The following is a 23655-nucleotide window of genomic DNA, read 5'->3' as shown; positions in this document are numbered from 1 at the left end:
GCTCTATATTTTTCCTTATCCTTGGCTTGGAACTACTGAGTGTAGGGGAAGTGGGAGGGATATTTGAGCTCTGTTTTTGGTCTTTGCCTCTTCCATAGGTTATGAATGGATTAAGTTCTAATTTCCATTTAAAATAAGTCAAATATCTTATGTCACAGCTTAAATGAGATTTAAGCATTTAAAGGGCATACTCTCTAGGGAGCAGGACCCTGTAATACTTCTGACCCATTCTTTCTTCCTGTCTAGTTGTTGTACCCTGTGAAAAACACTGGAATCTGTTTTGTATTATAAATTAAGATTACATTTGCTTATTTAAATTCATATTTTTATATATTTAGATAAATTTAAAGAATTTGAAGAGCTTGGATCTGTTTAATTGTGAGATAACCAACCTAGAAGATTACAGAGAAAACATCTTTCAACGACTTTCCCAAATCACTTATCTTGATGGTTTTGATCAAGAAGATAATGAAGCTCCAGACTCAGAAGAGGAAGATGATGGTAGGTTTTTCTTTTAACCTAGTTTGCTGATTCTGAGTTATTGTATTGCTACCATGATGTATGCAAAGTGGAAATTAAAGGTTCATAAAACTGTTTCCAACATTTTAAAATGACCAACTTTTTTCATACCACATTATTCCATTGTCTTATAGTTGAAGACAGCCACTACACGCATTCATTGAAAATCTGGAAAGCTTTCATCCAATCATTGCACATATTATAAGTGCTATGAATATTCAATAAGTACAAGCACATTCACATGCAGTTCCTGACCCTACCTCTCACAAATCTTCCTTCCTTCGGTAAACACTTATGCGCAGCGCTCCTGTTTTACGTGACAACCAATCTGCATAAAGAAAGTGTTCACACAGATCGTTGCGTTCTCCTAAAGCAGAGATGAATCATGGGAATAAACATGGTTGCTCACTCCTGAGGGCTATATGTAGAGCTAGACTTGGTTAGCTTTGCATAATGAGCCAAACAGAGGAGGGGAGTGCAAGTAATAAGAAATAAAATTAAATGTTGGGGCTATAAAAACATACAAATATTTTAACACATTTAGATTTAAAATGAATAAATTTAAACATTATGCTAAATTAAGATTATTATTTTTGTTTTTTAAGGTTTTATGTCCCTTTAAAACCAAAAAACCTTCAGGGGACAGAGTTTTGGGACAGTTAAATCATAAGTAGACACAGCTTAGAACTACTCCTTTTAAGTTTTATTTTAATAGTCAAACTCGAAGATCAATCAGAGTTATTAATCTCTCTCCCCCAGTGTACACTTTTCTGATACTATTTTCAGCCACCCTCTGCCACAAACGATTCATTTCATTTTTAATATTGCTTTTCAATATGTGGCCATTGTTGAGTTCAAGGGATTTGGTCTCCCAGAGAGGTGACTCTTCCTATGTCTTCCTTCATTGAGGACTCATGGCAAATCTGTTTTACACTGCTTCATTAGGAGGCTACTCTCCTAGGCCCTTCCTGTGTGTGTACTGCGCATGTAATCAAGGTTGTGCATGTGGTCACCCTTTTAGGCGCTTAGATACCAAGAGAAGTTATTTGCTCCCAAATGGCTTAGGGTACATTCCTTTATACTGGCTTGCCAGTTTTAGATCAGACGGCCTGGTTAGAAAATTGCTATTGCTATGCATTTTCTCATCTTATGTGAACACATTCAAGAGTGCATGCAAGTACTTTTGTTTACTATTCCCGTTTCTTAACTATGGCATGGAGAGTCCACAACTTCATTCCAAGCAGGAGGAGGCAAAGAGCACCCCAGCAGAGCTGTTAAAGGGACAGTCAACACCAGCATTTTTGTTGTTTAAAAAAGATAGATAATCCCTTTATTGCACATTCCCCAGTTTTGCATAACCAGCACTGTTATATTAATACACTTTTTACTTCTGTGACTAACTTGTATCTAAGCATCTTCTGACCACCCCTAATCACATTACTTTTAATTACTATCTATTGACTTGCATTTTAGCCAATTAGTGCAGGGTCTGCCACAGCAATTTTGCGCCACATGCTTATCTAGACCTTGAAATTGAATAATAATAAGAAAGCCTAAGCTTTGTCCTCAGGACATCCAAGCCCTGATAGTTTCACATGCAGTGCCTTTGCACTCCTCTCAACCTCCTTGGGGTGTTTGCCAGGAGATAACCTCTGCGGTGTCTGCAGCTTTATCTGCTTTCCTACTTCGGGTAAGCATAAGAGGAAATAGACATTTCTGCTAGTAAAGTTTCTGACCCCTCTAAATCTGTGCTGGTCAACCTTTCCCAAGTGTCTGATTAGGATACGTCTGTAGCTTCTGATGGTGAAACTGACATGATGGGGAAGAAATTCTACAGAATCTGAAGTAAATTTCAGATATAAAGTGCCATGATACCCAAATGTTGAAACCACGTGAAACTAATGCAGCATAGCTGTAAAAAACTGACTAGAAATATCAGCTAAACATCTGTTGTAAAAGAGATTCTTACCTCCAAAATGTCCTGAGTATTTAAACCCCATTGCAAAAGGATTTTAAGCAGCAAATCGGTTATGTCTGTCCTGGGACAGCCCAAGGGAGTGAGCTTCTTGCACACTCATTATTTCCCTATTCTGTTTAAGGAAGTTTACTATGAAATCTCATGAGATAAAAGTAAAAGTTTGACCTCAGCACTGCTGTTGCTGATTGGCTGCTATTCATTTCTTTTTTTTTTTTTACCTGCAGCTGAAGTATAACTTTTTACCACAGTACTTACTTTGCTGAGCTCAGGAAATTGTGAGGTAAAATATCTTTCTTTTTTAAGACACCATGAGTCCACAGATCATCTTAATTACTAATGGGATATTCACCTCCTGGTCGCAGGAGGAGGCAAAGAGCACCACAGCAGAGCTGTTAAATAGCTCCTCCCTTCCCTCCCATTCCAGTCATTCTCTTTGCCTATGTTAGTGATAGGAAGAGGTAAAGTGAGGTGTTATAAAAGATTCTTCAATCAAGAGTTTATTATTTTTAAAGTAGTGCCAGAGAGTCCTACCTTTGGTCCTAGGGTGTAGCCATATCCCATATCAGTCTCTACAGTAGACCTTTTTGGTGGCTTTAAAGCAATGGGAACTTGTGGGACATAATTCTCACTGCACCTCCCATGTATTTGCTGCCCTGTGTGCCTTTGTCCTGAGGAAAAAGGATTACTCGGCATGCTTTTTTTTTTTTTTTTCCACAGGTCAATGGGAGGGAGAGGACCTCTTAAACATGGGATCTGCCTGCTGTCAGGCAGAGGATGAGGTAAGTGCTAACTTTTTGTCTAGGGATAGAAAGATCTCAGAAAAAAGTTTTGAGCACGGTATTTCTTTTACAAGATACGATTTCATCCTTGTCAGATATTGCCTCCTGGTCAGTAGGAGGAGGCAAAGAGCACCACAGCAGAGCTGTATATACAGCGCCTCCCTTCCCCTCCCCTCCAGTCATTCTCTTTGCCTGTGTTAGTGATAGGAAGAGGTAAAGTGAGGTGTTAGTTTAGATTCTTCAATCAAGAAGTTTTTTATTTTAAAATGGTACCAGTGGGTGCTATTTTGCTATGGGGTGTAGCTGTATTCCTTGTCAGCCTCTAGAGTAGAGCACAGGTGGCTTTTAGAGCAATGGGAACTGGTGGGGTTTTAGCTTCACTCTGCGCCTCCCATACTGGTGCTGCCCTTATGTTGATGGTCTTAGAGAATATTAACTAAGACCCTTCTGTGTTCACAGAGCTGCAGGAGGGAGAAAGGACCTCTTGATACTGTGAGACTTTCATGCTGTCGCTCGGCATAGAGCTAAGTGCAGTCTTTTATTACTGGGCTTTCAGCATATCTCAGAATTTGGCTGTACACTGCTTATCTGTTTGGGACTATGGGCTCTGTAAAAGGACTTTCCTATTAACAGTGTGTGGGTTCTCATTATGGAATAAGAGGATGTCAACCGACACAATGATTTGTTTTATCAGGCTGTACTGGCCTTTATTTAAGTAGGCCTAGAAACGCTGGGATTCATTGTTTGTATTCACAAGTAGAGAGCAAGCGTGGGGCTGACGCTGGGAGTGTGTCGGAGTCTGATTAATGGACTCCGTGTGCGCAGCAGGGTTGTACTTTTTTGCCGATAGTTGTGGATCACTTAGGTCGCTATGGGCGCGGGTTTTTCACTTGGTGCGCTTTGTCTTAGTAGCTGCGCAGTATTCTCCTCAGGAAGTCCACCGCTGTTCGTGCAGACATTGCGAGTGACACCCTCGACCGCATGGTTTGCAAAATAAAGCAATCGTTTTTAGGTGTTGTCGGCTAAAGTTCAGTTTGGTGCCAAGAAGTGGTTCGGCGACTGTGGGGGGCAGGTAGACGCCTCGGCAGAGCTGGTTTAGGTGACGTGCCTGTAGCTTTTATTTTATTTTTTTTGAGAAGTTAACGTTTTTCTGTGCATCAGGGAAAATTATCAGTCTTTACTTTTTAAAGAGACGTGCTTTGTCAGGATTACTATATACTGACAAGCTTTTTAACCATTAATTGGATTTCATTTACATAAAGAATATAAAATAATTTTTTATTTTTTTTTCCTAATTCTGCTAGTATGGATCCAGACAATATTCAGACTGTAGCATGCTCTGTGTTTCGATGCCACTGTGGAACCTCCGGTCCTTTTTGTCCTTCATGTTGTGAGAGAGCCTTACATTATGGAGATAAAAATTTGTTTGATAAACTTTTGCTTAAGACTGATGCTTCTCAAGAGTCTACAGATGAGATGCAAGGTATGCCGCAGCTTTCTCCCCAAGCGTCACAGCCCTTAACGCCCGCGCAAGCGGTGCCATGTATTTCGCCAGTGTCTGCAGCAATTGCTTTAAAAGTCATTGCTGCAGTTATGTCCTCTACAGTTTCTGATGCGTTGTCCAATTCTCCCATATTGCACGGCAAGCGTACAAGAAAGGACAACTATGTAGTCAATTCTGCCTCTGATACTATGATGGCGATTACGGATGTACCCTCCCGTGGTTCTGAATTGGAGAGTACGGAGGTACTCTGAGGGTGAACTTTCTGAATCAGGGAGTGCTTTGCCCTTAACTGATTCTGATGTGGTTTCTTTCAGGTTTAAGCTTGTGCAACCTCGGTTTATTACTGAGGGAGGGTGTTGGTTACTCTGGATGACTGTGACTCAATTGTGGTTCCGCCAGAGAAATTGAGTAAGTTAGACAGATACTTGGAAGTTCCTTCTTGCTCAGATGTCTTTCCTGTTCCTAACAGGACTTCAGAGATTATTGTGAAAGTATGGGAGAGACCAGGCATTCCCTTCTCTCCTTCGCCCGTATTTAAAAAGATGTATCCTATAGCCGATGCTTTTTAGGGATTCTTAGCAGACTGTCCCTAAAGTAGAGGGGGCCATTTCTACCCTGGCCAAACGGACTACTATTCCTATCGAGGATAGTTTGTGCTTTTAAGGACCCTATGGATAAGAAGTTAGAGGGTCTCCTTAAAAAGATTTACGTTCACCAGGGATTCTTTTTGCAACTGGCGGCCTGCATTGTTAATGACCAGTGCGGCCGCTTATTGGTTTGATGCTCTAGAGGAATCTCTTAAAACAGACTCCTTTGGAGGAGATACAGGATCGGATTAAGCTCTTAAATTAGCTAATTTGTTCATTATGGATGCTTCTCTGCAGATTACTAAATTAGCGGCTAAGAGTTCGTGCTTTGCCATCTTAGCACGTAGGGCTTTATGGTTAAAGTCTTGGTCTGCGGATGTGTCATCCAAGTCTTAGTTTTTGGCTATTCCTTACAAGGGGAAGACCCTGTTCGGGCCTGACTTGAAGGAAATTATTTCTGACATAGCGGGAGGCAAGGGTATCTCCTCCCTCAGGATAAAAAGTCCAAATAGAGAGGGCGACAGAATAATTTTCGTTCTTTTCAAAATTTCAAAGGAGTTTCCTCTTCCGCTAAACAGGAAGGGAATTATTCACAAACCAAGTCCACTTGGAGAACCAACCAGTCTTGGAACAAGGGGTAAACAATCCAAGAAGCCTGCTGCTGCTACCAAGGTCAGCATGAAGGGTCGGCCCCCGATCCGGGACCGGATCTTGTGGGGGGTTCAGGCTCTCTCTTCGTCCAGGCCTGGTTAAGAGATGTTCAGGACCCCTGGACACTGGAAATTGTCTCAGGGGTATCAGTTGGAATTCAGAAGCTCTTCTCCCAGAGAAAGGTTTCTCGATTATTTGCAGACCAGATAAAGAGAGGTGTCCCTACGTTGTGTAGGAGACCTCTCTTCCATGGGAGTAATATGTCATGTTCCAATACAGGGACAGGGGTTTTATTCATATCTTTGTAGTTCCCAAAAAGGAGGGAACGTTCCGACCAAAATTAGACCTCAAAAGTCTAAAACAAGTTTCTCAGTGTTCCATCCTTCAAGATGGAAACTATTCGGACCATTCTTCTGTTGATCCAGGAAGGTCAATTATGACTACCGTGGATCTAAAGGATGCATATCTTCATGTTCCTATCCAGAGATCACAAGTTCCTGAGGTTTGCCTTCCTGGACAAACATTTTCAGTTCGTGGCTCTTCCTTTCGGTCTGGCCACGGCACCCAGAGTTTTCACAAAGGTTCTGGGGTCTCTGCTGGCGGTTCTAAGACCGCGGGGCATTGCAGTTGCGTCTTATCTGGACAACATTCTAATCCAGGTGTTGTCTTATAAACTAGCAAAGTCTCATACCGAAATTGTTCTGTCCTTTCTGAGGACTCACGGGTGGAAAGTGAATCTGGAAAAGTTTGCTGGTTCCACAGTCAAGGGTTCCTTTCTTCGGGAACTCTAATCGACTCTAGCCATGAAAATCTCTTTGACGGTAGTCTGAAGGTTAAAGATTCTGAATACATGCCCGGACCCTTCAGACCAATCCTCGGCCGTCAGTGGCTCAGTGCATGGAGGCAATTGGATTGATGGTAGCGGCAATGGACATCATCCCGTTTGCTCGTTTTCATCTCAGACCTCTGCAACTGAGCATGCTCAGACAGTGGAATGGAGATTATACAGATTTGTCTCCTCACATAAATCTAGACCAGGAGACAAGGGACTCTCTTCGATGGTGGTTGTTGCTGGATCATCTATCCCAGGGGACCTGCTTCCTCAGACCCTCATGGGTAATAGTGACAACGGATGCCAGCCTGGTAGGATGGGGAGCAGTCTGGAACTCCCAAAGGGCTCAGGGTGTGTGGACTCAGGCAGAGTCTCTCCTTCCATCAATATCCTGGAGTTGAGAGCAATATTCAATGCGCTTCAGGCTTGGCCTCAGTTAGCTTCGGCTCAAATCATCAGATTTCAGTCGGACAACATAACGACGGTAACTTACATCAATCATCAGGGAGGAACAAGGAGTTCCTTTGCGATGACAGAAAGTAGCCAAGATAATACAGTGGGCGGAGTCTCACTCTTGCCATCTGTCGGCGATCCACATCCCAGGGGTGGAAAACTGGGAAGCGGATTTTCTGAGCAGACAGACATTTCATCCAGGGGAATGGGGAACTTCATCCGGAGGGGTTTTCCAGCCTGATTCTCAGATTGGGGCAGGCCGGATTTGTATCTCATGGCGTCTCGTCAGAATGCCAAGCTTCCGAAATACGGGTCCAGGGATCCCCAGGCCGAGCTGATAGATGCCTTGGCAGTACCTTTGGTCCTTCAGCTAGCTTATGTATTCCCTCCATTTGCTCTCCTTCCTCGGGTGATTGCTCGAGTCAAACAGTAGAGGGCGTCGGTGATCCTCATCGCCCCTGCGTGGCCTCGCAGGATTTGGTATGCCGATCTGGTGGCCATGTCAAACTCAGCCACCGTGGAAGCTCACTTTGAGGAAAGACCTTCTCATTCAAGGTCCATTCCATCACCCGAATCTAGTTTCTCTGCAGCTGACTGCTTGGAGATTGAACGCTTAATTTTATCTAAGCGAGGGTTTTCTGATTTGGTCATAGATACTTTGATTCAGGCACGTAAGCCTGTTTACTAGGAAAATTACCATAAGCTATGGAGTAAATATCTTTTTATTGGTGTGAATCCAAGGGCTTACTCATGGAGTAGGGTTAGGATTCCCAGGATTTTGTCTTTTCCTCCAAGAAGGATTGTAGAAAGGGTTGTCAGCAAGTTCCTTAAAGGGACAGATTTCTGCTTTATCTTGTTACACAAGCGTGTGGCTGATGTTCCAGATGAACAATCTTTTGTCAGGCTCTGACTAGAATCAGGCCTGTATTTAGGCCAATTGCTCCTCCTTGGAGTTTGAATTTAGTTCTTCGGGGGGTTCCGGTTTGAACCTATGCATTTCATTGATATAAGTTATCTTGGAAAGTTTTGTTTTTGGTTGCTATTTCTTCTGCTCGTAGAGTATCTGAGCTTTCGGCATTACAATGTGATTCTCCTTATCTTATTTTTCATCGGATAAGTGGTGGTTACGAACAAAACCCCGGTTTCCTTCCTAAAGTTGTTTCAGATAAGAATATTAATCAGGAAATTGTTGTTCCCTTCCTTGTGTCCTATCCTTCTAAGGAGTGACTGTTGCATAATTTGGATGTGGTTTGTGCTTTTGAAGTTTTACTTACAGGCAACTAAGGAATTTCGTCAATCGTCTTCCCTGTTTGTGTGTGTTTTTCCGGGAAGCGTAGGGGTCAGAGAGCTACGGTTACCTCTCTCATTTTGGCTTAAGAGTATCATCCGTTTTGCATATGAGACTGCTGGACAGCAGCCTCCTGAACGAATTACGGCTCATTCCACTAGGGCTGTGGCTTCCTCATGGGCCTTTCAAAAATGATGCTTCTGTGAACAGATTTGCAAAGCTGCAACTTGGTTGTCTCTTCACACATTTTCCAAATTTGATACTTTTGCTCATCTGAGGCTGTTTTTGGGAGAAAAGTTCTTCAAGCAGTGTTGCCTTCTGTTAAGGTTCCCTGTCTTGTCCCTCCCTTTTCATCCGTGTACTATAGCTTTTGGTATTGTATCCCACAAGTAAGGATGGAAATCTGTGGACTCATCGTATCTTGTAAGAGAAAAGTAAATTTATTACCTGATAAATTTGTTTCTTTTACGATACGATGAGTCCACGGCCCACCCTTTTTTTGTAACACAGGTCTTTAATTTTGTTAAACTTCAGTCACCTCTGCACCTTGTCTTTTTCCTTTCTCTTCCTACTTCGGTCGAATGACTGGAGTCGGAGGGAGGGGAGGAGCTATATATACAGCTCTTTGCCGCCTCCTGCTGGACTCATCGTATCGTAAAAGAAACAAATTTATCAGGTAAGAATAAATTTCCCTTTTATTCAAAGCCTCAAGGAATAGATTCTACTTTGATGCTAGGGGGCACTATGACCGTTTTGGCTTACAAGCCTTCATTAAAGTTGATAGATTCTCCTACTGCGTTAGCAGAGGGTAGGCAGACTTAAGGCACTGGGGCTGAAAGAGACATGTACCTCATCTCCCGGCGTTTTTTTCATAACATAATTTTAACCGACCGGGAGAGTACATATGAACTATTACGGGCTTGGGCGCTGCTGCATGAGCACTAGAGCAGGCTCAGTGCGTGTTTTTTTTTTTTTTTATTTTTAATGTTAACACTTATGAACTTTGCAATTATCTGTAAAGCTTGTAATGGTGGCAGAGGGTTATTGATACGCCCACGATGGGCGGTACTTAGGTGGCGCAATTTTATAGTTGCGCAGCTGTTCCTTTTCTTCCGGTTTTCGGAACGGGCTGTTTAGTTTTAAGGTGTTGGCGCTTAGAGGCGCTTCTGTTACAGTTGTTTAGTTTATGTCGGCGCTTAGAGCACCGCTTCTGTTAGTTGTTTTGGTCAAGGTGTTGGCGCTTAGAGCAGCGCTTCTGTAACAGCAAAATCTTCTACGGATGGGCTGACGGGCACCTCAGTGTAGAGGGAGTTTGCTGAGGCAGCAATCTTAAGTGACAACGGACTTATGTACCGATACACCCCCTTCTTACCATTGAACAAAAAAAAAAACTTAAACTAAACTTAATGACAGTAGAATCTGTTCTGTGAGCTACTAAATCATCTCTGCTCACCTACACAGTCAATTATGTGTTCTCTTTTATTATAAAGTTCAGATTGTTATTTGATCATTTTGTCTGTTCACTATGTTAAATGAACTGAATAAAGGAATTACCCTTTCAAATTTAAAGAGACAGTAACGGTTTTTCTATGTTAATTAAATTTAAAAACCTTTTATTTGATTAATCGTCTGTTCACTATGTTGTGAGATTTTTCAAGAGGAATAAAATATTTTCTTGCAAATGTACAAAACATTTTGTAGCCCACACATGCAGTGCCCTGCGCTTCCTCAATAACTTCACCTAGTTATTCTCCAGCCATCGCTTCCATATGATACTTTTAAGCGATATCTGTTGTATTTTTTTTCCCATACTGTAGGGAAATCACTTGAGAACAGATTGCTAATACAGTAGTATATATTCCAAAATTTCCTCCCTGGAGCATGAAGAGGAGGATACTTCGGTAGTATATAAGGGAAAGCTCAGACTCTGTGTAATTCCTTTGATACTGAAGTGTTTTCTTTCAGTTAAGCTTGAGCACCTCCATTGGTTATTTTAGGAGGTTTGAGCTACCCTGCCGAAGCCGATTTGGCGTAGTCAATTCTTTTAATTCCAGCAATCTTTATAAGGATGATTGGAAGGTTAGGGAGAAACTGGGCATCCCCTTTTCTCCAGATTTAGCCGACTCTTTTACAATGGGACCCAGGAAGGGTGTGTGTCAGTTACAACTCCTGCGGTTTGCATTACTTTGTCACCGGTGCAGTGGCATACTGGTTGATGTGTTGTCTGTTCTATCAGGACAGATACTTCTCTCGAAGAAATCCAGAATAGGGTTGAAGTGATTAAGTTAGCCAACGCTGGGGAGCTAGGATTTCAGGCTTTGCCATAAACCCAGCAGAACATTCAGACTGCGAATGCCTCATCTGAGTAAACATTTTTGGTGATTCCTACAAGGGGAAGACCTTGTTTAGTGCTCTGAATTAGTATAAGGTTAGAGCAGCAACTTAAGACTTTGACAACTCAAGTTTGATTCCCATTACGGGGAAATACATTTAAAGAACTTCTGATATTACGTGAGGTAAGGGCAATTCCTTCCCTCAGAATTTGAAAGCAGTTGTCAGTATAGTTCACTTCCTTCGATTTTTCAAAGGAAGTTGTTCAACTTTTCTTCCAAGCAGGAGTTGTCCAACTTTTACTGTTGACTCTGTTAATCTTGGAATCTGGAGATCCTGCTGATGAATCTGTCAGCATGACAGGTCTGTCCTCAATCCGGGAGGATTCTGTATCCCTGGGATACAAATATAGCGTTCAGGATTTTTTTTCTCCCAGGGGCAGGTCTTTGTTTTCCAGATTATCTGCAGTAGAAGAAAGGCGTTCTTACTCTGCGTAGGAGACCTCTCTGACTTGGGAGTGATAGTTCCTGTTCAGTCTCAGGGTCTGGGATTTTATTCCAACTTGTTTGTTCCCAAATAAGAGGGAACCTTCAGACCTATTTTAGATCTCAAATATCTAAACAAACTTTTCGGAGTACTGTCCTCAGATGGAAGCTATTTCTTCTGTTGTTCCAAGGGGGTCAATTTATGACAAACATGGAGTTAAAGGATGCATATCTGTATGTTCCTCGTTCAGAGATCACAAGTTCCTACGGTTTACCTTCCTGGACAGGACTCTGCCACTTTGTGGCTCTTCCCTCCAGTCTTGCCACAGCTTCCAGGATTTTATCAAGGGGTTCTGGGATCACTGTTGAAGATGCTTCGGTTAAGGGGCATCGCATTGGCGCCCTATCTGGATGACATCCTTACATCAAGCAAGATCTCACACGGACACGGTATTAGCCTTCCTGTGGTTTCACAAGTGGAAGGTGAATTTAGGAAAGAGTCCTTAGTTCAAATTGCAAGGGTAACTTTCTTAGGAGCCATAATAGACTCCCTGTCTATGAAGATTTTTCTGACTGACGTCCGTAAACTAGAAATTATCGATGCTTGTCTAGTCCTTCAGTCCTCTTCTCGGCCATCAGTGGGCCAGTGCATGGAGTTAATCGGGCTGATGGTGGCAACAATGGACATCATCCCATTTGCTCGCTTCCATTTCATACTTCTACAGTTTAGCATACTCAGACAATGGAACGGAGATTATGCGGTCTTGTCTCCTCGATTATGACTTGAGCAGGAGACAAGGAATTCTCTACTATGGTAGTTGTTTCTGGATCATCTCTCCGAGGGAATCTGCTTTTGCAGACCATCTTAGATGATTGTGGCAACAGATGCCAACCTTTCTAGTGGGGGGAGCGTTCTGGGGCTCTCTAAGGGCTCAAGGAACATGGACTCGGTCAGTCTGTTCTACCCATAAAACATTCTGGACCTGAGAGCGATCTACAATGCTCTTCTGACCCTGGCCCCAGTTAGTCTCGGTACAGTTTTTCAGGTTCCAGTTGGAACATAACGTCAGTGGCTTACTTCCAATCTTCAGGGAGGAACGTTGGAGTGTTCTCCAGCCTGATTTTCAAGTGGGGTCAGCCGAAATTGGTTCTCATGGGTCTTTAATCTAGCATACCTGTTTTCTCTGTTTGCTTTTCTTCCTCGAGTTATTGCTTGAATCAAACAGGAAAGGGCATCAGTGATCTTCATAGCACCGATCTGGCCTTACAGGATTTGATATGCTGATCTGGTGGAGATGACATCTCTACCACCCTGGAGACTTCCGTGGAGGAAAGTTCTTCGGATTCAGGTGCCCTTCCTTAACCCAAATCTAGTTTCTCTGAAGGAACGTTTACTTTTAATCAAATGGGGATTTTCTGACTCGGTCATAGAGAAGATGATTCAGGCACGTAAGCCTGTAACTAAGGATTTACCATAAGATTTGGTGTAAATGTCTCTTGGTGTGAATCCAAGGGCTACCCATGGAGTAGAGTTTGGATCTTAGAATTTTGTCTCTTTTCCAAGAAGGTTTGGAGAAAAGGTCTGACAAGTTCCCTAAAGAATCTCGGCATATCTATTTTGTTACAGAAATGTCTGGTGGCTGTTCCAGATGTACAATCATTCTGTCGGGCCTTGATCAGGATCAGGCCTGTGTTTCAAACCGGTTGCTCCTCCATGGAGTCTTGATTTAATTCTTAAAGTTTTTCAAGGGGCTCCGTTTGAGTCTATTCCATTTCTTAGATATTAAGTTATCTTGGAAAGTTTTATTTCTTGTTACTATTTCTTCTTCTTATTTACCATTCAGATAAGGTAGTTTTACGTACTAAAATTAGGATTTCTTCCTAAGGTTGTTTCTGATCGGAACATTAATCAGGAGATAGTTGTTCCTTTCTTGTGTTCTAATCCTTCCCAGAAGAAAGACTCTGCAGGAATTTGGACGTGGTCCGTGCTTTAAAGTTTTACCTGCAGGCGACTAAGGATTTTCGTCAGTCTTCTTTTTTGTTTGTGGTTTTCCTCAGGAAAACGTAAGGACAGAAAGCTACGGCTACTTTTGTTCTTTTTGGCTGAAGAGTATCATACGTTTTGCATATGAGACTGCAGGACAGCAGCCTCCCGAGAGAATTGCGGCTCATTCCACGAGGGCTGTTGCTTTCTCATGGGCATTCAAAAATGAAGCTTTTGTGGAACAGATTTGCAAAAGCTGCAACTTGGTCCTCTCCACACTTTTTCAAGATTTACAAATTTGACACTTTTGCCTCGGCTCAAGCCGTTTTTAGGGTTCTTCAAGCAGTGGTGCCTTTCGTTTCCAGTTACCTGTCTTGCCCCCCGTATCATCTGTGTACTCTTGCTTGGGTATTGAATCCCTCTAGTAATTAAGATGATCCGTGGACTCATCGTTGTCTTAAAGAAAAGAAAATTTATGCTTGCTGATAAATGTATTTCTTTTTTGACCCGAGTCCACGGCCCGCCCTGTTATTTTAGACAGGTTGTGGGTTATTGTAAACTTCAGGCACCTCTGCACCTTGGCTTTTTCTTTCTTTTCCTAACTTCGGTAAAATGACTGGAGTGTAGGAGGGAAGGGAGGAGCTATTAACAGCTCTGCTGTGGTGCTCTTTGCCTCCTCCTGCTGACCAGGAGGTGAATATCCCATTAGTAATTAAGATGATTCGTGGACTCGTGTCAAAAAAGAAATAAATTTATCAGGTAAGCATACATTTTCTTTTTTTTACATAGATGCTCAGGTGATATTTTCCTGTCAGCTTTTTTAGTTATACTGCATCAGTTCAAGTGATTTAGCATGAGTATTATGTCCCTTTTAAGCTTGAACAACACCGGTTACTTCTGAAGGAGGTTCTAGCTACTTTGGATGACTCTGAACCTTCTGTCGTTGTCAACCCTAAAAGTCAACTAAAATTAATTTGATTCTCCCTTATCTGTGGAATGTTTTTCCTGTTCCAGATAAGATGTCAGAAATTATAGCTCAGGAATGGGATAATGGGATAAGCCTTTTTCTCCTTCCCCTGTTTTAAAAAGAAAAAAAGTTTCCTGTTGCTGAGTCATTCGTGACTCGTGGTGCACTGTGCCTAAGGTAGAAGGAGCTTTCTCTACTCTGGCTAAAATAACTACTATTCCTATAGAGTATAGTTACTTCAAGTATCCCATGGTTAAGAAGCTAGAGGCTTACTTAAAAAAGATGTACATCCATTAAAGATTACAGTGGCAGCTTGCGGCAAGTATTGCTGTGGGAGCAGCATCTTATTGGTGTGCCTTCTCTGAGCTGATATCAGAACAGACTACTATAGAGGAGATCCAAGATAGGATCAAGGCTCTCAAACTGGCCAATACTTTTATCTGCGATGCTAACATGCAGGTAATTAGACAGGGAGCTTAAGATGTCTTGCTTCTCTGTTCTAGCTCGCAGAGCTCTGTGGTTTAAAATCTTGGTCGTCTGATGTAACTTCAGAGGCCAAGCTTTTGTCTTTACCTTATATAGGTAATACTTTATTTGGTCCTGATCTGGCTGAAATAATTTTAGAGATTACGGGTGGAAAGGGATCTTTCTTTCCTCAGGATAAGAATAGACCTAAGGGTCGCCAGAATTCAAATTTTTGCTCCTTTTGTACCTTTAAAGGACAGAAGTCTTCCTCTTTCAAAACAGAGCAATCCAAGACCTCGTGGAGGTGCAGTCAGCTTTGGAATAAGGGAAAGAAAAACAAGAAGCCTTCCACTGATTCTAAATCGGCATGAATGGTCTGCCCCCGATCCAAATTTTGGATAAAGTGGGGGGCAGGCGTTTTCTTTTTCAGCAAGCTTGGATGCGTGATGTCCCAGATCCTTGGGCTGTGGACATAGTATCCCAGTGTTACAGAATAGGATTCAAGTCTTGCCCTCCAAGGGGCAGATTTTCTCCTGTCAAGACTATCCACAAAACAAGGTAAAGAGGGCTTCTTAAACTGAGTAGAGGACCTATCCTCCCTGGGAGTAATTGTTCCAGTTCCTGTAGAGGAACAGGGTCAAGGATTCTATTCAAATCTTTGTGGTTCCCAAAAAGGAAGGGAGCTTTTCATCCCATCCTAGACCTAAAGTGCCTCAACAAATTCCTCAGGGTTCTGTCCTTCAAGATGGAAATTATTTGTTCTATTCATTTTTTTCAGGAAGGTCAGTTTGACGACCATAGATCTGAAGGATGATTATCTTCATGTTCCCATTTACAGGGATCATCATCGGTTTCTGAGGTTTGCCTTCCTTAACAGGCACTTCCAGTTTGTTGCCCTTGCTTTTGGTCTTGCGAAGGCCCCCAGAATATTCACAAAGGTTCTGGGCACTCTCCTAGCTGTGGTCAGATCTCAGGGAATAGCGGTGGTGTCTTACCTGGACGACATCTTAGTTCAGACGTGTTTTCACTAGCAAGATCTCATACAGACATATTGTTTATTCTACGTTCCCGTGGGTGGAATGTTGAATCTGGGAAAAGAGTTCCCTAGTACCAGACACAAAGGGGTGTGTGTGTGTGTTTTTTTTAGGAACAATTATAGATTTTATATCCATGAAAATTTTCCTGACAGATGTCAGAAAATCCAAACTTCTTGCTGCTTGCCTTTCTCTCCAGTCTTCTGTTCGCCCATCAGTGGCTCAATGCATGGAGTTCATTGCTCTCATAGTAGCTTCCATGGATATCATTCCTTTTACTCGGTTCCATCTGAGACCTCTCAGTTATGCGTGCCCAGTCAATGGAATGGAGACCACTCGGACCTCTCACAGCAGATAGATCTGCATCCCTGACAACACTCTTTGGTGGTGGATTTCACAGGGCCATCTGTCTCGGGCATGTGCTTCCTGAGACCTTCCTGGTTGATTGTGACCACGGACGCCAGCCTGTTAGGCTGGGGAGCAGTTTGGGGCTCATTAAAAGTGCAGGGCCTGTGGACTCGGGAGGAGTCTTCTCTTCCCATAAACATCTTAGAGTTGAGAGCAATCTTCAATGCCTTGACAACGTGGCCTCAATTATCTTTAGTCCGTTTTATCAGATTCCAGTCGGACAACATCACCCTGGCTTACATCAACCACCAGGGAGGAAATCTGAGTTCCTTAGCAATGAAGGAGGTGGCTCGCATTCTGCAGTGGGCAGAAGCTCATGATTGTCTGCTATCCACTTTCCAGGGGTGGACAACTGGGAGGCAGATATTCTAAGCAGACAGACCTTTCATCCCAGGGAGTGGACTCTCCATCTGGAGGTATTCTCAATGATAACCCTCAGGTGAGGGGGTTCCGGAGTTGGATCTGATGGCGTCTCATCAAAATGCCAAGCTTCCAAATTGCGGTTCAAGGTCAAGAGATCCTCAGTCCTGCTCTGATAGACGCTCTAGTGGTTCCTTGGAAATTCTCTCTGGCATACCTGTTTTCTCTGTTTGCTTTCCTTCCACGAGTCAATGCTCGTATCAAACAGGAGAGCATCTGTAGTTCTAATAGCTCCTGCATGGCTTGCAGGATCTGGTTCACGGATCTGGTGAAGTAATTTCTTCTACCTTGGAGATTACCTTCTACTTCAGGGTCTCTTCCTCCATCCAACTTCTAGATTCTCTGAAGCTGACTGCTTGGATATTGAACTCCTAGTTTTAACTAGGACGTGGTTTTTCTGAGGCGGTCATTGATACCATACTTCAGGCTCGTAAACCTGTTTACTCACAAGATTACCATAAGGTATGGCGTAAATACCTTTTATTTGTGCAAAGCTAAGGGTTTCCCTTAAAGCTGGGTGAAGATTCCCGCATTTCATCTTTTCTCCAGGATGGCCTGGAGAAAGGTTTGTCAGTCATTACTCTGAAAGGTCGGATTTCTGCAACCATCTATTCTGTTGCATAAACGTCTGGCAGATTTGCCAGATGTTCAAGCTTTTGTTCAGGTCCTGGTCAAAATCAGGCCTGTGTTTAAACCTGTTGCTCCTCAGAGCCTTAACCTCGTTCTTAAAGTTTTACATCAGGCTCCGTTTGAGCCAGTGCATGCTGTTGATATTAGATTCCCCTTACCTTATTTTTTCATGCGGATAAGGCGATCCTTCGTACTAAACTGGGATTTCTCCCTAAGGTTCTGTCGGATCAAAATATTAATCAAGAAATTGTTGTTTCCCTCCCTTGTCCCAATCCTTCCCATATAGAAAATCTTTTACATGCCCTGGATGTTGTGCATGCTCTAAAATTTTACCTTCAAGGCAACTAAAGATTTTAGGCAATCTTCTGCCCTTTTTGTTTTCTCTGGCAAGCGTAAGGGTGAGGCTACTTCTGCTACTATATCTCTCTGGTTGAGAAGTGTTATTCGTTAAGCTTATGAGACCGCTGAACAACAGCCTCCTGAGAGAATTGCGTCTCGTTCCACTAGGGCTGTTTTCTCTTCCTGGGCTTTCAAAAATGCAAATTTGCAAGGCGGCAACTTGTCCTAGATGCATACATTTTTGAAATTCTACAAATTTGATACTTTTGCCTCAGCTGAGGCTTATTTTGGAAAACAGGTTCTTCAAGCGGTGGTGCCTTCTGTTTAGGTCCGCCTGCCTTATTCTCCCTCACTTTTCATTCTGTGTCCTCTAGTTTGGGTATTGGTTCCCACTAGTAATTGGAATGAAGTTGTGGACTCTCCATGCCATAGGAAAGAAAACAAATGTATGCTTACCTAGATAATTTTTCTTTCCGGGCATGGAGAGTCCACAATCCCGCAGTTTTTTTGTCTCCTCATGCTGGCCAGGAGTTGACTATTACCACTAGTTATTGGAATGAAGTTGTGGACTCCATGCCCAGAAAGAAATTTATCAGGTAAGAATAAATATTGTTTTTTGAATTTTAAAGTTTTGAGGATGGTCATATGCTCTGGGAATTGCTAAATGTTTCTTAAATACTAGATTTCCTCCAGGTGTGTTTAGAACAATGGTAGTGCTATGAGCTCTGATGTGCATATATCTGCTCTCTTGGCTTTTTCTGTTTTTCACAATTCACCAAGGTGTGTGTGTGGGTTTCTTACTTTTCTGTGCCAAATTCACTATTGGTGCCCATATTGTCATCAAAGCAGTACTGTGCGCGCCCCCCCCCCTTGAAATTTCAATTAATGTGATGCATAGACTTAACCTAGAGCACTGGTTTTTAACCTGTCTAACAGGCAAGGTTTTCAGGATTACCTTGGATGAGAGCAGATAAAATAACCATGTTTACTAAGCAGCTGGATTATTTCACCTGTGCTCCAGTTCAGATATCCTCAAAATGTGGTCTGTTAGTGAGGCCCAAGGATAGGTTTGAAAACCACTGCTCTAGAGGGACTCTTACTGCTGGCTGTATTATCATTTTTCTTCAAGATGGCAATTTTGTACAGTCAATGGCTTCCTTACAAGTAATGCCTTCCTCTGCTATAAGTTTTGAAGTTTTTCTTTCCATATTTCTCAAGACCTTTTCAAATGAAAGTAAAGATCCTCTGTTGCTCACAGTTAAAACATATGTTTTAAATCAATAGGACTTTCATCAAATTTTTATTACTTGTTTGCAAATAAAGTTTTACCTGGAATAAAATCTGAATTTTATCGTCAATAAATGCAACCTGTTTTTCTTTTTTAAGACAAAATGAATCCACGGATCATCTTAATTACTAATGGGATTTCACCTCCTGGTCAGCAGGAGGAGGCAAAGAGCACCACAGCAGAGCTGGTTAAATAGCTCCTCCCTTCCCTCCCACTCCAGTCATTCTCTTTGCCTACGTTAGTGATAGGAAGAGGTAAAGTGAGTTGTTAGATTAGATCTTCAATCAAGAGTTTATTATTTTTAAAGTGGTGCCAGTGTGTGCTGGCTGCATGAGTGGTCCTGTTGTGCTTCAATTTAAATCAGTCTATTTTCAAACCAATTTTTACAATCTCTTGAAAAGGAAAGCTGATTAGGTTATGTTTTTTGAGTAATTAAATTACTATAAATAAAACTTGTCAAATTCTGTAACCTAATTATATTGGCAAAGTGTTGGGGAATGGCTGAACCAGCTACATACTACATATAGAGCGGTGCACAAATTCATTTACAGCTAGCGCTTATTGTCCACAATTAATGAAGCTGACCCAAACACAGTCAACCGTGTTTTAAGTATTTAGCACAACATGCAGAATTTGCTAATAAACTAATTTTAAACCCTTTTAACAACATTGTGTATGCTGGTCTTTTGCAGATAAGCATTTGAGTACATAAAATGTATCAAACTTTCCACATCAAAACACATAATCGGTTTCCTAATGTGCTTATTGCAGAGGGTGAAGAGGACGATGAGGATGAGCCAGGTCCTCCTGGTGAATCTGAAGAGGAGGAGGATGATGATGGAGGAAGAGGCTGGATCAGATTTAGGGGAGGAAGAAGAGGAGGAGGAAGAAGTTGGGCTCTCTTACTTAATGAAAGAGGAGATTCATGTAAGCTGCCACTTTTGATTGTTTGCAGTGTTTGCATTGCTTTTCAATTTGAGAATAATATTACAGTATCTGTATTATGTCAATTTATTCAAAAGGATGAGGAAGATGATGATGATTAATGTTGAAGATGGTGGAGATGAAGAAGGAAGAGGCAGATGGTATGTGTAGTTTTATGGGCTTCCTACAAATTCTAATGCTTTCTTTCCTTGTGTTCCTGCCCTCTCCAAATAAAGTTCAGTTTCTCCTTGTGTGCTACATTTTTGCAATATTTTACTTTAATGTCTGTTTAGGTAGATGAGTGGTTGCAGTTGGAGAGAAATCTAAATTGAACTTTCATGGTTCAGATAGAGCATTTAGTTTTAAGAGACATCTCAGTTTGTGTTTAAATTTTACTTTTTTGCTCTCTTTTGAAAAGTGTACCTAATGTAGGCACAGGAGCAGCAATGCACTACCGGGACGTAGTTGGTGATAGTTACTGCTGTGCTAAATCCCAGTAGTATATTCTTTTGATGGGGTTAAATAGTTGTATGCACGTAGTATTGCAACAGTTTCTCTTTTACACTTTTATGTTCCTTTAACTTTACTAAACATTACTTACTACTCTTCTTTCTTTTCTTTTTTTTTTAACCCTTTCTTTAGAAGAAGAAGCTGATCAGGGTGTGAAAAGGAAACGGGATCCAGAAGATGAGGGGGATGAAGATGAGGATTGAAGCAGTCCAGAAACTAGGACCAGTACTTGTTTTCTTTTTCTGAGCCCTGGATTGATGCTAGAATAATAATGCAGATCTGTATGTCTCTACATTTGTACAATAGATGTCCCTACAGAAATTAACATGTAACTTTTTTTATAGGAAAGGTGTGATTTTACATTTTGTGCCCTTTTTATCATTCCAAATGAGATGCAAGATCCCTGTTGGAAATCTTCTATAGAATCGCGCATTTGCCCCCTTGGTATTCTTTTGTGTCCCAGAGGATCTTCCAGCAATACATCTGGCTTCTTTTGGACTGAAAGGGTTGATTTGTTTTCAGACATGTGACCATCTTAATCCTTTGTCTTCTGAATTGTTTTCCACTTTGTAGTCTTGTGAGGAAATGACATTTTGTGGGAAGTGGTTTAACCCTTTGGGGGTTTTATTTAGGAAAATTTAGTTTAATTTGAAACATGTATTTTTCTTTTTTTTTTTTTTTTCTTTTTTTTTCACACCCTCTTTGGGGTAAGGTTGCATGTACAGTTTTAATATTGCATTTAAAATATAGGAACCATTGCAGCATAGGGATATTGGGCCTTAATATTAAGGGCACGACGGAGGCTTAAAAAGATGGTTAAGTTATCAAAATGGGTAGTATCACTGCAAGTATTTTGGCCTAAATTTTACAGAAGATTTCAACCTGCACCCCCATATGTAAATAATGCAGGACAGACTTGTTATTTTTTTTAAGTTGACAAGACATTACTTTTTATGTGATGTAAAGTAATGAGTTTAATGCAAGAGCTGGAGTAGTTACATATTTTAATTACTTTGAAACTGCACTGGCAATCAACCTTTGTCATTAACCCTTTCCCACCCCATATAAACAACTGAAAAACAGGATTCATGCTGTTCTTTACCCCATGTTTCTTCCTGATTGTATTTCTAAAAGAACATTACTAATCTCTACCAACAAATGATTATGAATTGCCATTTATTAATCTGTTTATCTTGCTTGAGGTTAGGACATTCGTTAAAAGCAACTGATTCTTACCTTGAAGAGAAATTAAATTTTTAGGTATCATGTTATAGTGGATGTATCCCATAGCAGTATGCAGCTTATTAAACCTCTTGCAGTGAACTGTGCCAGTGAAATCAGTCCAAAGAAATTTGAGAATTTGTCATGGATCAACACAGGCCAGTTAACAGCTGTTAATAGTCGTAATCTAATATTTGTTTCCTTACAGCTGCCTCCTTGGTCCCTTGTAAAATCTTTGTACCGCATTTAAAAGCTGCAGTTAAATGCAATCTGTTATTTCTTAAAGTAGTATTACTATTACTAATCGATGGCCTGTGTTTGTTCTTTTTCTTCCCTTACATACATTACATTACTGCATTATTTGATTGTAGGCCAGGGTGGCATGTAGTGCTTAGAAATTGTAAGTACACTGATGCATGGCTACCATATGCTTCTTAGGTAGAACTTAAAGGCCGTGTGATTTATACAGAAATAAGTCTGGCTTTAAGTTTTTTATGTAAACTACTTTACATGCAAAGAAAATTTCTATAAAATCTGATCATTGGCCTTCTCAGATTTTTTTTTTTAATATATATGGGTGGGTTTTTATATTTGCAGAGGGGATTTTGTCCTATTTTAAATACTTTTATGGCAGTATGTATATAGTGTTGATCAGTTACTTCTGAATTCTTTAAATGTGCTACTTTGTTTTTGAATAAAGCCATAACAGTGTTAAATACTTTTTAGCAGCAATTATTTCTACTTTACCAGGAATATGAGTTTTAGTATAATTATCTTAACGGAAAAAATATTTGATGCCACATGAAATAATTAAATACATTTAAGTATGTTAATGACTTGGGACATCATGTTATTGCAAATACCACCTCCTGAATATTCTGTTTCTTTCATGTAAGTGGCAAGAGTCCATGAGCTAGTGACGTATGGGATATACATTCCTACCTGGAGGGGGCAGTTTCCCAAACTTCAAAATGCCAATAAATACACTTCCCACCTCACACTCATACTTCAGTTTTACAAACTTTGCCTTCGTTGGAGGATGGTGAAGCAAGTTGTTTGATTTCTTCTGTGAAAGGCGCTTCTAAGCATTTTGAAGCCCAGTTTCTCTCAAAGTACAGTCTTTGAGGGATGTGAAGGGAGTATTTGCCTAATGATGCCATGTTTTCACCTATGGGAAATCTATTCTAAGGTTCTCTGTAAATTCGGTCGTGGGGATTCATCTGCAATCTCCCTTTACAGATAGACATTATACTCCTCTACCACTACCTCTTCTGATATGTTTCAGTACTGGTGTGGCTGTCTGCTATATGTGGATGGGTGTCTTCAGGTAAGTATATCTTTTTTTTTTTTTTAAGAGACTCAGCTATGTTTGGCACTTTATATTTTTAAAGTTTTAAATATATATTGCATATATTTGCCATGAGTCAGGTCGGTTTATTTCCCTTTGCAGTCTAACAGTTTCAGCATGGAAAGTTATGTTTGGGAGACATTTAGTAAAATAATTTTTCTTACCTGATGTTCCAGTTAGTTGTAACTTCAGTCTTTATTTCTCAAATTTTCATGGGCAAATTAGGCTCGCGTTGGCGCAAAGGAAATTTATGCTTACCTGAAATTTTTTTCTTTTACGATATGACGAGTCCACGGATTTCATACTTATGGGATATCGCCTCCTGGTCAGCAGAAGGAGGCAAAGAGCTCCACAGCAGAGCTGTATATATAGCTCCTCCCTTGCCTCCCACTCCAGTCATTCGACCAAAGTTAGGAAGAGAAAGGAAAAGCTAAGGAGCAGAGGTGACTGAAGTTTAATAAAAATAAAAACCTGTCTTTAGAAAAAACGACAGGGAGGGCCGTGGACTCGTCATATCGTTAAAGAAAGAAATTTATCAGGTAAGCATGCTAGTAATAGGAAGGGTAAAGTGATAGTGGTGATAAAATTATAGTTTTAATTTCTTCAATCAAGAAGTTTTTTATTTTAAATGGTACCGGTGAGTACTATTTGTCTCAGGGAGGATATTGGCAAAGATTTCCCCTGAAATTGATGATCTTAGCAGCAGTTAC

General features: G+C 41.1%; 1 protein-coding gene across 1 annotated transcript in view; it reads left to right on the top strand.

Annotated features, from left to right (window-relative positions):
• Positions 1-20013, top strand: part of LOC128644029 (acidic leucine-rich nuclear phosphoprotein 32 family member E-like) — a gene marked incomplete at its 3' end in the record, with an annotated part of 45934 nt that extends 25921 nt beyond the window's left edge. Inside the window, 5 exon segments of the mRNA XM_053696792.1 lie at positions 339-501; positions 19714-19781; positions 19783-19869; positions 19965-19985; positions 19987-20013. Coding sequence (XP_053552767.1) covers positions 339-501; positions 19714-19781; positions 19783-19869; positions 19965-19985; positions 19987-20013 — 366 coding nt within the window.
• Between the last annotated feature and the right edge of the window lie 3642 nt (positions 20014-23655).

The sequence above is a fragment of the Bombina bombina genome, unplaced genomic scaffold (assembly GCF_027579735.1).
Source record: "Bombina bombina isolate aBomBom1 unplaced genomic scaffold, aBomBom1.pri scaffold_1357, whole genome shotgun sequence".
Classification (NCBI taxonomy): domain Eukaryota; kingdom Metazoa; phylum Chordata; class Amphibia; order Anura; family Bombinatoridae; genus Bombina; species Bombina bombina.
Note: the sequence above shows the minus strand (reverse complement) of the source record. Positions and strands in the feature narration are given on the sequence as shown.